Source organism: Aegilops tauschii, chromosome 2, assembly GCF_002575655.3.
Source record: "Aegilops tauschii subsp. strangulata cultivar AL8/78 chromosome 2, Aet v6.0, whole genome shotgun sequence".
NCBI classification, from domain to species: domain Eukaryota; kingdom Viridiplantae; phylum Streptophyta; class Magnoliopsida; order Poales; family Poaceae; genus Aegilops; species Aegilops tauschii.
In genome coordinates this window covers 298951695-298965180 of record NC_053036.3, presented here as the reverse complement: position 1 = coordinate 298965180, position 13486 = coordinate 298951695, and the positions used below count along the sequence as shown (strand labels likewise).

The 13486-nt window shown below is 47.6% G+C and overlaps 1 protein-coding gene across 1 annotated transcript; it reads right to left on the bottom strand.

Moving 5' to 3' along the window:
- Positions 1–7415: 7415 nt before the first annotated feature.
- LOC109758170 (small RNA 2'-O-methyltransferase) lies at positions 7416–12870 on the bottom strand. The gene is made up of 9 exons (XM_020317016.4): positions 12321–12870; positions 11654–11746; positions 10571–11028; positions 10227–10475; positions 9033–9970; positions 8786–8937; positions 8597–8713; positions 8368–8496; positions 7416–8054 (listed from the first exon to the last, which is right to left on the bottom strand). Exons 1-9 carry the CDS (start codon positions 12573–12575, stop codon positions 7617–7619), a joined length of 2829 nt encoding a protein of 942 aa, XP_020172605.1. The 5' UTR covers positions 12576–12870; the 3' UTR covers positions 7416–7616.
- Between the last annotated feature and the right edge of the window lie 616 nt (positions 12871–13486).

Sequence of the window (13486 nt, the reverse complement as noted above, 5' to 3'; positions counted from 1 at the left end):
GGGGTCTCGACTTGCGGCAGCGTAGTGCGGGCAGGACATTATTTTTGAATGAAGACATTCATTTTTTGTCTTTGCCTTGTATGATGAAAACAAATCCAGTTTGTAATATAATGTTTGTTATGTTTTGATTGTTTCCTCCTGTGCGACCGTGTTGTATGGAATCTGAGGGTTGACCAGTCGTCGGCTTCTGCCCTCACGTAGGTAGCACGGAGGTGTTCGGGATGGAATCTAAACAATTTTGATCCAATTATATGGTCCTTGAAGGAGTTGTTCAGCGCAATGAACCAGGCAATCAGACTATGCGGCTTAAACGCCCTCACTTAGCCATAGGAGTTTTATAATGAAACATAGGCGCAGCCCCTGGTATACGAACCAGAGTGCTGTCAGCGTCTGATCGGGAAGTACCGATCCTTCGCGAAATGAGGAAAAAAATCTCCAACGACTTGTGACCTCCGAACAGCTGACCGGCTCTCGCCGCATCATGACAGTCAGTTTTCGGCTTTCTCTACTGAGGTGCTCATCCGGTTTAGACCAGGGCACAATCGCAGTAGTTCTCCCTTTACTACCCTAGCCGATGTAGCGGAACGTAGGGTAGCAAGCACAGGAGCCGGGCAACCCAACTATTGAACAAAGACATGATTCGGAGCCAATGCCTATAATGCTAAATTCGGGCTGCCGAACTTATCTATAAGAAGTGTTCGGACTTTGTTGCCGTATTATGGGGCGATAGGGAGCCCCTGGCGAATATGAAACGTGCCAAAGTGCACGGGTGCGAGGATATAAGTGATTAATAGCAACGGGAAACAGAAAAGGAGGAGAGGTAGTATCTGGGGCCCCTTGACTTGAGCTGTAAACTCCTTCCATTATAGTTGGGTTAATGCGTCAAAGCGCATTTGTACAAATGATGCGATAAGCAACCAGCTATTTAACATGCCAGAACCAGAGGAGAGCTGCATTTGGGTACTGAAAAACAGCTAGAGTAGTCACTGGATTGTCCTCTAGGGCTTCCCCTGTGTGTCTGTGCTCTGCGCTAATTTGGTGTACTTGTCCTTTGACAGGACCGGTAATCAGGCCAACGGAGGAGGCCTGTATAAAAGATACCTGAAAAAAGGGGAAAAAGAAAAAAAGGAAGTAGTAAAGATACCAGTGAGTCCGGGGTCGGTGTAGCCGAACTACAAGCTAGTTGTGCCTCCGTCGATGCCCATGGGATTTTGAGTGCGTAATTATGTACGCGAGGTGCGGATGTGGCTACCTCGTCGGGACCCGGACGGAGGCCGAATTGCTAGTCGAGCTCTTGACGAGCAGAGCCGTCCTGTTGTAGTGTGGTCCGGACTCTCTTAGTGATGTCCAGGGGCTCGGCAACCGGATTACGGTTCTGCTTGAGAAGGCCGCTCTGTACCTCTGCTGCTAGGGCGGTAGTGTGCTCCTCTGTTCGGAGGGAGCGTTCAGTATTTCCATTGACTGTTATGACACCGCGTGGACTGGGCATCTTGAGCTTGAGATAAGCATAGTGTGGCACTGCATTGAATCTAGCAAAACGCAGTTCGTCCAAGCAGTGCATGGTAGCCACTGCGGAAGGGAACGATATCGAAGATTAACTCTTCGCTTCGGAAGTTGTCCGGAGAACCGAAGACCACTTCCAGCGTAATTGAGCCCGTACAACGGGCCTCTACGCCTGGTATGACTCCTTTAAAGGTAGTCTTTGTGGGCTTGATTCGTGAGGGATTAATTCCCATTTTGCGCACTGTATCCTGATAGAGCAGGTTGAGGCTGCTACCACCGTCCATTAGGACTCGTGTTAGGTGAAATCTGTCGATGATTGGGTCGAGGACCAGTGCGGCCGAACCGCCATTGCGGATACTAGTTGGATGATCTCGACGATCGAAGGTGATCGGGAATGACGACCACGGGTTGAATTTTGGGGCGACTGGCTCTACCGCGTAGACGTCCCTGAGTGCTCACTTGCGCTCCCTTTTGGGGATGTGTGTGGCGTATATCATGTTCACCGTTTTGACTTGAGGGGGGAATTTCTTCTGCCCCCCCCCCCCCCCGTGTTCGGCTGCCGGGGCTCTTCGTCCTCGTCCTCGCTTTGTGATCCCTTTTCCTTGTTCTCGGCATTTAACTTGCCAGCCTGTTTAAAAACCCAACAATCTCTATTGGTATGATTGGCTTGTTTGTCTGGGGTGCCATGTATCTAGCACGGACGGTCGAGTATGTGGTGCAAGCTGGATGGTCCCTCATTGTTCCTTTTGTAGGGCTTCTTCCGCTGGCCGGACTTGGAGCCGCTGAATCTGGCGTTAACTGTAGTGTCATCGGTATTATCGCCATTGCTTCGGCGTTTGTGTCTATTGCGTCGGAGCTTGCTGGTGCTGTTCTTGGCCTCGGAGGGGCCTGCCTCGTTGGCTGTGTTTTTGCTACGAGCCAGCCAGCTGTCCTCACCCGCGCAAAAGCGGGTCATAAGCGTCGTGAGGGCTGCCATGGATTTCGGCTTTTCTTGGCCGAGGTGGCGGGCGAGCCATTCGTCGCGGATGATGTGTTTGAAGACCGCTAGGGCTTCGGCATCCGGACAGTCAACGATCTGGTTCTTTTTGGTTAGGAACCTAGTCCAGAATTTTCTGGCTGATTCTCCAGGTTGTTGAACTATATGACTTAAGTCATCGGCGTCTGGTGGCCGGACATAAGTACCTTGGAAGTTGTCAAGAAAAGCTTCTTCCAAGTCCTCCCAGCTGCCGATAGAATTTTCAGGCAGGCTATTTAACCAGTGTCTAGCTGGCCCTTTTAGTTTTAGTGGGAGGTATTTGATGGCGTGGAGGTCGTCTCCTCGGGCCATGTGAATGTGTAGAATAAAATCCTCGATCCATACTGCGGGATCGGTTGTTCCGTCGTATGCTTCGATATTGACAGGCTTGAACCCCTCGGGGAATTCGTGATCCAATACTTCATCTGTGAAGCAGAGGGGGTGTGCGGCGCCTCTTTATCGGGTCGCGTCACGGCGCACCTCCGATGAAGTCCGTCTGTGGTTATCGGCCCGGGCGTGACTAGGTTTGTCACGTCCGAATAGGTAGCCGTCATCCCGAGTCGGGAAGCGTCCTCGCGATCCGTAGATTGATCTGGTGTGTCCTGCTCTATTGTCCAGGTCCTGCCGAAGGTCGTATGTATGGTCCCGAGCTGTTCTGTCCCTGTTTTTGCGAGGCGGTGGGGCAGGCTGTTGTTCGGCCCGAGTTGTCGTTTTATCCCGACTGCGGGGTGGTCGGTCCGCCGCACTATCCCGACCACGTGGTGGTCGTTTCGCATTATGCGAGGGAGGTATGGGATCTGGTGCCTCCTCATCGAACTGAGGTAGCAGTCTGCGCTTTGGGTAACTCTTGGCTGGGCGCTTGGGGCCGTATTCTTCGGCTGCAAGGACATCGGTCCATCTGTCAATGAGGTCTTGATCGGCTTGGAGCTGCTGCTGCTTTTTCTTCAGGCTTCTTGCAGTAGCTATTAGCTGGCGCTTGAAGCGCTCCTGCTCGAGGGGTGCCTCAGGCACGATCAAATCCTCGCTGCCGAGGCTCTCCTCATCCTCGGAGACTGGACGATAACTATCGTCATCCGGGTCATTGGGCATGGCCTGTTTATCAGGGTTAACTTGCCCGTTGTCTTGTTCCTCCTGTTCGGATGTAGCTCCAACAGGGTCTTCATTGTTTTCGGCATCGCCCGGAGTACTATTTTCTCCGGTTCCAGTGTTGCCATCTGTTGAGCGACGAGGCTTAGAACGGCGTTTAGGGCGCCGGCGCTTGGACTGTGTCTCAGAAGGTTTATTCGCAACTGGATCTTCTTTGTCATCGTCGCTAGTTTTTTAGGTGTGTCAACCATGTACACATCGTACGAAGAGGTGGCCGTCCAACGTCCAGTGAATGGCGGGTCTTGGCCTTGCTCCTTGTCGGCATCGTCGTCCATACCGTCGATGTCTTCGGAGCCATAATCAAGCACGTCGGTTAAGTCATCGACAGTGGCTATGAAGTGGGTGGCGGGTGGGAAGCAAAATTCCCCATCATCAGCCTCTAGTCGAAACGAACATAGTTCGGCTGTGAGTCCTTCTCCAAGGACAAATTCTTTAAAGATTTTAGCACATCACCCAAAGGTGAGTGCTGGAAGATGTCTACGGCGCTGAATTCGAAAATCGATAACCGCTCCAGCTCGGTGTCCGCAGGCGTACATGGTCCGAAACTTATAGCCGGAGACGAGTCCGGAATTCCGTTGACGCAAGTATTGCAGGGTGTCGAGTCTGTGTGCGGCTTCAACGCTTCGGACTCTGTGGCCTCGGATGGCACGATCTGCTCCGGTTCTAAGGCCGTTGCAGCAACAGGAACCATCTCCTGGATGTGATCCGATGACAGATTTAAGTCATGTTCATCGGAGCGAGGGGGAGCGATCGTCGCGGTCTCGGATCCGTCGAAGATCAGGTCTCCGCGGACGTCCGCGACGTAGTTCAAGCTTCCGAATTTGACCTGGTGGCCAGGGGCGTAGCTATCGATCTGCTCCAGATGGCCAAGCGAGTTGGCCCGCAGTACGAAGCCGCCGAACACGAAGATCTGTCCGGGAAGGAAGGTTTCTCCTTGGACGGCGTCACTATCGACGATTGAAGGGGCCATCGAACCTTTCGTCGACGGCACAGTGGAACTCTCAATGAAAGCACCAATGTCGGTGTCAAAATCGGCGGATATCAGGTAGGGGGTCCCGAACTGTGCGTCTAGGATCGATGGTTACAGGAGACGGGGGACACGATGTTTACCCAGGTTCGGGCCCTCTCTATGGAGGTAATACCCTACTTCCTGCTTGATTGATCTTGATGAATATGAGTATTACAAGAGTTGATCTACCACGAGATCATGATGGCTAAACCCTAGAAGTCTAGCCTGTATGACTATGGTAATGAGTATATCCTTTCCGGACTACACCCTCAGGTTTATATAGACACCGGGGGAATCTAGGGTTACATAGAGTCGGTTACATAGGAAGGAATCTTCATAGTTGATCGCCAAGCTTGCCTTCCACGCCAAGGAGAGTTCAATCCGGACACGGGTAGAGTCTTCGGCCTTCATGTCTTCACAGCCCATCAGTCCGGCCCATGGATAACAGGCCGGACGCCCAAGGACCCCTTAGTCCAGGACTCCCTCATCGCCCTCGCTTGTAGTCGTTCGCCTTGGTGTTGGCGCCGAAAGCTTCTTCTTGGTGGTGCTCGTCTTGCAGTCTTCCTTTGTGTTCATAAAAAAACACAAGAAGAACTCTCAAATAGACAAGATCCAATCACACATACGCTAAATCCACATACACATAAGGAGATACAAAGATTCAAAGTCAACACAAGAGGGTACAAAGGGTAGCTAGTTCATCCCAATCCTTGAAGGAGAGAGGTCTTGAATTCTAGAAGGATCTTCCCATGAAAGGGGCCTTGAATCTACTTGGGGTATCTTCTCACATTGAGGTCTTGAACTCCATGGGAGTGGTAAGTGGATGAGCAAAGCTCTATCTTAAATGAGCTCTAAACTTTGCTAACCCTAACTCGAGGTGGGAGAAGAGTATATTAGTCTGGTGGGAGAGAGGGGTACATGGGCCTCGGCCCGAGTCTCTGCGCGCAAGCAGGTACCGGACGTCTGGTGGGTTCCGGTCGTCCGGTGGCTCGCGGGTGTCCGGACGTCTGGAAGTCGTCAGATTTCTGACGTTTCTTCGCTAGACATGTGGCACCGGATATTCGGACAGGGTCGGTCGTCCGGTGCCTGTCCGAATATCCGGTGGCTGACGAGTGTCGGAGGCCGGTGTTCGCCGGTCGTCTGGGCGCTGTAGTGTGCCACGGCTGTGGTTCTTCTGGCTCGCGGGTCTACATCGTGTCGGACGCCCGGTGCCTGTAGCACGCTGACACTTCTCTTGCTCCTCGTGTTCCGCCTTCTTGTCCAATGCTCCTAGTTGTTCCATGGTTTTTCTCTTGGTTCCTGATCATGCATAGCACATACATTTGAGGTAGTAGCCATGTCTCACATGCGGAAAGTGAAGGTCCAGAGAGGAGCGAGTTAACCTTGGATTCGATTGCTCTTGCACGAGCTCTTGTCATCGGTCCACTCGTGCCTCGGATGACAATGACATGTCCATGGGGATGGCCGTAGGATGCTTCACGTCACATGTGTTATAGAGAAATCACCTGGAGGGGAGAACACTAAATGGAAATGTAACTAATGTGATCATGTTGCTTTGAGTAGTTAATCTAGAGATTCTACTGATTTGCTGAAGGAGGCAGGGAGCCATGGAATCCACGCATGTACAAAGGTGAGAATTGATATTCTGAATTCAACTCTATACTTTATGTTTTGTAAGTTAGGAGGAGAGGGATTGTGTGCATCGATAATTTCCATTGATCGTGCACTAGGCACATATATAGATACAAGGGGGTGCGTCTAGTGTCTTGTCTCCCAAAATACAACAAGTTACCGAGGGGAGAGAGACATGACAGGTGCAATATATAAAACCCAAACCTATATACGTTTTTTTTTGCGAGAAGACCTATATACATATATGCAAAGAGTGCATGTTCAACATGTTGATTGAATTAAAAAATAGTAAAACGTATCCCCGTATTGACACTTTTTCAAAATGGCGAATTTACATATACGTATCGCCCTATGCCGATACTCGTATCGGTGGGATTTATGCGTTCGCGTTACTGAGCGACAAGCCACGGTGTTGCGACCACGAGTGGTGCTGTTGCGATGACAAATCATGGGCAACGTAACAATTGACGGAGGAGCACCGTCGAAAATGCCAAAGAAGCAAGCGCGGAGCTCTGCTGAGAGCGGCAAGCCGATGTTGCGACTGCGGATGGAGCTAGGTTCAGAACATCGTGAGACAGTTCGGTCCATATCCGATGTGGGTGTTAGAGCATTGAGAGAACCTTTCGCTAGTACGAGAGGACCGGGAAGGACGCACATCTGGTGTACCAGTTATCGTGCCAAAGAAGCAAGCGCGGAGCTCTGCTAAGAACGGCAAGCCGATGTTGCGACTGCGGATGGAGCTAGGTTCAGAACGTCTCACGGTCCATATCCGGTGTGGGCGTTAGAGCATTGAGAGGACCTTTCCCTAGTACGAGAGGACCGGGAAGGACGCACCTCTGATGTACCAGTTATCGTGTGCTGCGACAGGCGACATAACAGCTGGAGGATTAAATTTTTTTCGCAGCGACAGGCGACATAACAGCTGGAGGATTAAATTTTTTTCGCAGCATGGTGTGTGGCGAGAGACGAGCGGGACCTACGATCCTGAGCATACACGCAGCTGCCATTGACGGCTGGGGAGACCGATCGATCAACCGACGCCAAGCGTCCTCCGTTTGCTCGAGGCACCATGTCTACTCTTTCTTCATCATGCAAAAGCACGCTGCGAAAAAAAAAAGTCCAATAGTCATTTTGCCCAGTACAGAATATTCAGTTTTCTACAGGGATTAGAGCCATCGCAAGGGATGGTTCGGAGCAGCTACTGCAACTATTTAGTTCAACGCGGTAGATATCCAGCAACACACTCTGTGGAGTATCGAACTGACAAGTTAGTAAGGACGGTGAGTCAGGTAATATTACCACCGCCCAAACTCAGTGAGACGGTATAGATGCGTTAGGCCATTCCCAGAGAACTTCATAAGGTTGGTGCGAATCATCCTCGTTCAGGGAAGATTCACCTTGATTTCTCGCCATTCTTCTGAAAACAGCAATCTGGGAAGCATAGCCAGGTTCGTCGCTCGAGCCGCCAACGCCACTGAACTCCACACTGTAGTTGTGGCTTGCAGCGAGGCGAGTAGCCCAGCGCTGGAACTGGGACCTCGTCCATTCGAACTTGTGGTCATGGTTGCGGAACTTGCAAGGTCCAGCGTCTTGTTCCTGCTCCTCTTCCTTGTTTGGCAAAGCTGACCTCTGGAGGATAGGGTTGTATTCGTAGTTGGGTGTGGAAACAATGAGCACCGCCGGACAGAATGAACTCAATACAACGTTGCCAAATAAACTTGCTTGGTCCTCCTCCACATGCTCAATCACCTGCAGTTTACTTCGGTTAGTCTAAAAAAGTCCCTAAACAAAACCAACATACAAGATATGTAGAAGCATTTCCGGGTACATTTTATGTAGCATGGGTACTGATTACAAACGTCTTTCAGGTATGTTGTCTTACACATAAAGGAACTAACTCCCGCGTTCACTCCTACAGTAATTTTACATCAAATCCACATCAGGAACTAACAACCCATATGCCCAGATCAATTCTAGAACAAAACCAAGCATAACATTTAATATAACAAAACCAAACAAGAAGATAGAAGATACAAACAGTTCAAAAGGAGTACTCAGCTACCTCAAGACAGGTGCCAATATCAAACCCGTATAAGCGAGAATCAAAATCTGTTACTGATCCATGATAGAGCACAGCTGTTGGAACACTAGTTTGTAACAAGAGTTTCTTGCTAAGCTTCTGATGAAGGCTCTGCAATGTCAGATAGAGGTGAAACAAATCCAAATATAAATCATTGAAAAGGAAAAAAATGGTTCAAAGAGTAAACAATTATTAGAACATGACTTTGAACCTTTGCCGCTCTCGTAAGACCCTTTCGAGAAATATCAACACCAACAATTTTTTCAAGGGTTGTTGGATGCTCTAACAGTGAGTCAAGAAGGCTACCAGATCCACAACCAAAATCAACCTGAAAAATTCAGCTTTAACAGTGACAAGCCAATACTTGTAAATAAGGAACTAGGATGAAAGTAACATTCACCAATGTTGTAGCATGCAGCTGGTTGATGTGCCGAACAGCAAATTCAACCCTCTGTTTAGATAAAGGGGGATTGAACAAGGCCTTCTCCATTCTATCTTCTAAAGGTTCAGTTACTTGCAACACCTTTACGGAGAACTCCAAGACGCAGCTGTCTGCAAAGATGTTCAAAATGTAGAAAGGATGTTGAAGCCCGATTCCAACAATCGTAGATAACTGTCAGATTGAGCTATTGATATAGGTAGCTCACCTCTACATATCTTGGAAAGGTCCAACGACAACTCACAAGCTGCAGCCAGGCTCAAATCCCTATCAGACAGTTGATCTACAAAGCATGCACTTTGATTAACTGAGAGTTGGGTTGCACATGATTCAAGCTGATTCCTAACAGCTCCAGCCCCTATCTCAAACTCAAACTCATTATTGACTTCTAGGAGATATCTCTTTCTGCTGTCCTTCATAAACAGGTGAACACTGTAGCTTATGCAAGCCAACGATCCATGGGATGGAAAAACACCAGAATCTTGACCATCAATGTCTGTTAAAAATGCACTGCTTTCAAGCTGCTGATATGATGTATCCATAGAGAAATATCCAACTGCGCTGCATGTTCTTGAATCACCACCACTTGTCTTGCCATAGACAGATAAGCACATTGCAAATTCTTGTAAAAATATATTCGGATATATCGTGAAGCCATCAGTGCTCTTAGGAAGATATAGCTTCTCCACAGGCGTGTTCAGCTGCTTAAAATAACGATTGAACCAAATCAAGACCTTCAACGCAGAATTCTGAATAGCATCAGTTTCCTTGCTCCAGCTATAATCTGTAGAATACTCTAGTAAAAGGTCCCTCTTCTTTGAATATATTTTGACAGAGCACTTGAACATGTCTGGGTTTTCCTTGGCAATCCTTCCATCATTTGCGCACTGATTTCCTGCGGTTGCTTTTGCTGACCCCATCTCTTCAGAGCCCACAGCTGATCCTAGGACATTACAGGATGCACTTACCCTATTGGCAGCAAAATAGGGTTCTGATAGCCTCTGGAGGCGACAGAAAGAACAAAGGAGATCTCGTGGAGAGGGGCCTTTCCAACTGGTACGAGCATAAACACACGGAAGCTCTGCCACAAGAATCGAGTCCTTGGAGATCTTGTAAATTCCATCAGGTAATTTTCTCAGAAGAATCCTGAGGATCCAAAAGCATGTTACATAAACAAAATATAAAATAGGGCGAGAAAGGGTAATTCCTAAAAGATAGAGAAAAGCAGTCTCAAAAATGAAGATAAGTAGAACACAATGGAGAGAAACTGATGAATGACCAGCATCTACAGCTAGATTACGATTCCCTATAGATTGTTAGCTGGTGTATCACTTGTTCACAACAGATTGCAGTCTTGCTGCAAACATATAGCATACAAGTGAAACCGTCAACAAGCTTGTACCTGTAATAGGTACATAGATTGACATGATCAGTTTGAAGTTCTGTATCTCTCCTTGTGTATCCCACATTTGCCAAAACTGCATCTCCATAAATTGTTTGGCCAGAAATGTAGGAAGCTCGCTTATTTATTATGCAGTTCATATTGCGATTTTCACGATCATCCACCAATTGTTTTGATAAATCAGAAACAAATTGTACATCCGGAGCTGGGAAATAAAACCTCATCTCAGAAGATGCTTTGTCAACTGTTCTGCAGTAAGAAAAATGCTTTAAACTGTCAGCACAACCAATTTGCTGTGAAGGTTAAGAAGTCAAGACTTCACCAATCACTGACTCTGTACTGACCTTGAGACAAGGACATGAGATGGGTCAGTTGCAGAGAGCTTCAATGCTATATCACCCATGTAATGTTCATTCTCTGATATATTAAGGCTTACCATCTTAGGTCCATCCTCCATCGCACAAGGAATAAGAACTGCTTCTACTCTTATGGGATCTGAAATACCAGACCAGCACTGAAGTGCCAAATCAACAGCCTCAGGGGAATAGGGCCTTTGACTCTGAATCCAGAAGTTTCTGTTACTAACAGATACACCAGGAGATTGTTTGGCAGCATTATAGATCATCGAAAGAACCAAGAGAGGATCAAATTCTGCCTTAGGGTCAATAATTTTACACAACGTATGGACCTTAACATCACAAGCAATAATAGCTGAAATAGGTATCTTTCCAAGGAAGTCCCCAGTTCTTCTGAGTGTCACACTCAAGTGCCCAACAAGAGGATGAGATGATGTGGGGAAGTTCTGAAATGAAGCATAGAAGTATAGCCTTGTTAGAATAGGTATTGAATAATCGGAACTCAGAAGGATATCGAAGACAAATAAATGTGTGCTTCAATTAGCATAGATAGTTCATAGGGAAAATGATTGAGCCTTCAAGACCTATATTTAGACAAATCATATAGAAACATGTGCTCGGACATGATAGAGAATTGTCAGAGTGTAAAAACATGAACACAAAAGTGCCTAAAGAAAAAATTGGCAGTATGTTCTATCAGTCTGTCGTTTACGACAGATAACCATAAACAAGATATATCGCTTCAATAAAGGTCCTCATTATCAAACTCTTATAAAAATATTAACAATAGTTATTAATTATGCACTACAAAAACAAGCTAGCCATCAAATGCAAGGATCCCAGTGCCAGGAGAGGAGAACATAGAGTTCCCCTGAAATGGGCAACACCATGAAAATACCAATCTACTCCCTCTGTAAAGAAATATAAGAGCGTTTAGATCACTACAGTGATCTAAACGCTCTTATATTTCTTTACAGAGGGAGTACCTTTTCTTCCTATGAACTTACATTTGTACATAACTTAAATCTTAAATTTGAAGAAACAATACCAAGATCAGGCAAAAATACAGACCTCATCTGTAAAAAAGTAAGATATCCGACTAATAAGTTCCTCCCAAGCTTCTTCGGGTGTATTAGGGATATTTGATGTGGGCTGAATACCAAGCTACAATAGAAAAAACAAATGGTTATCATAACTTGTCCATAGCATGAAGAACATTGCACATCATGGAACTATGTTATACATGCCAAATAGCTAGCTACCTAACCTATCGCACAAAGGAACTAGGTAATTGCACACCTTGTTACTGAAGTTCCTGATCATTGTTTATGAGAATTGTCAGTAGAAAGGGCGACGAAAGATGGGCTACAGTACACAACTCATTCACCAAGGATGGATTCTCCAAACTGGGTTACTGACCTCAGAAGACAAATGTTCGTATCTAAGATACAAGATAACATTGCTGCCTAGACATAATGGGGCACTGCATGCCAGAAAGAAACAACTGAATCTAGAGAATTGCAACTAGTCCTTGTCCCCCTTTTCAGGTAAGACTGCAGGAGGGAGAGACGCAGTACCTGGATCATACACTACAGATTGTTTATATATATACAGTATAGAATCACAGCTTAATAATGTTACAAACACACCCTAAAGCCCCAGCGATAGAAAACATGGCAACCTACATGCATAGGGAGGAAGCAGAATCCCACGCCGCCACCAGCCCTAACCGGTTTACCTTTTCGATGGCGATCTGCGCGGCGGCCTGCTCAGCGTCCTTCTTCCTGACGAAGGTCCCCGGGGTGGAGACGCTGAGCACCCCGGGGATGTCGAGCTGGCAGCGGTAGACGCACCTGGTGCTCTGCGGCAGCGCGAGGCCGGGGCAGACGCCGTCAACGGCCTCCCGCACCTCATCCACCCTGTAGACGGCCTTGGCGCCGTACCGCTGGTGGATCACCGCCTTGGGCGTCGGCGTCGCCGTCGCCGTCGGCATTGCGACTCGTCTCGGCTTCGATCGACCCCCGCCGCCTCACCGCCGCCACAGGCAGCCGCGCCCAAATCCTCCACAGGCAGAATCGATCGATGGATGAGAGCGGAAAAGAGTGAATTTGCGACCGAGGGGTGGGAATGGAATCGGAGGGGAAAGGACGGGTCACGAATTAGTGGAGGAGTTAAACCCCAACCGTGAAGAGGAGTCGAGGCCTCGAGGGGTTGGGTGAGAGGGGGCGCTTCCCTCTTCCGTGCGGTGGGGTTTATGGCAGAGAAGATCACTAGTACTAGTACTCCGTTCCGAGTGTGTTGAACACCTAAAAGAATTTGTAAATTCCAAAATATTAGTCGCATTTATAATTTATTTTGGTATAGCTAAGCTTTATTGATTATAGTCCACATGAAGTGGTATAAAAAATCATGAGAATGGATGAACCATAGATGTCGCCTCTCATCGAGAGTGTTTGAAAATGGTAGCTAACCTATCTGCACCAGTGTTTGATGCCCGACCTTCAAAAGTAAACTTACAATTAACTAAACTAGCTGGCTGCTTAATCTTGCCAATGATACAACCATAAGTGTTGCTAGTCTCTCTTTTAGTGTTGTTCACCACCTGCTTTGAGTCAGAGGCAATTATAAAATTTTGAATCATCAAGTCTTCTGCAAGAGTCAAAACTTCTCTGCATGCCATTGTCTCGAGTATAGCTACATCGATGATTCCCCGAACAACCAGAGAGGTGCTGCCTAAATATCGTCCAACATCATCTCAACACACTGCGGGTGCTGCTTCTCTCAACTCGGACTTTGCCACGCTTGTATCCACATGGATTTTTGCATAACCCCGGAGGGGTGCCCTAGGCCTCGTCGTTGTTCTTCTCATCTCAGTTGGCGCCCTTGTCTCCTTCTCTATTGTCA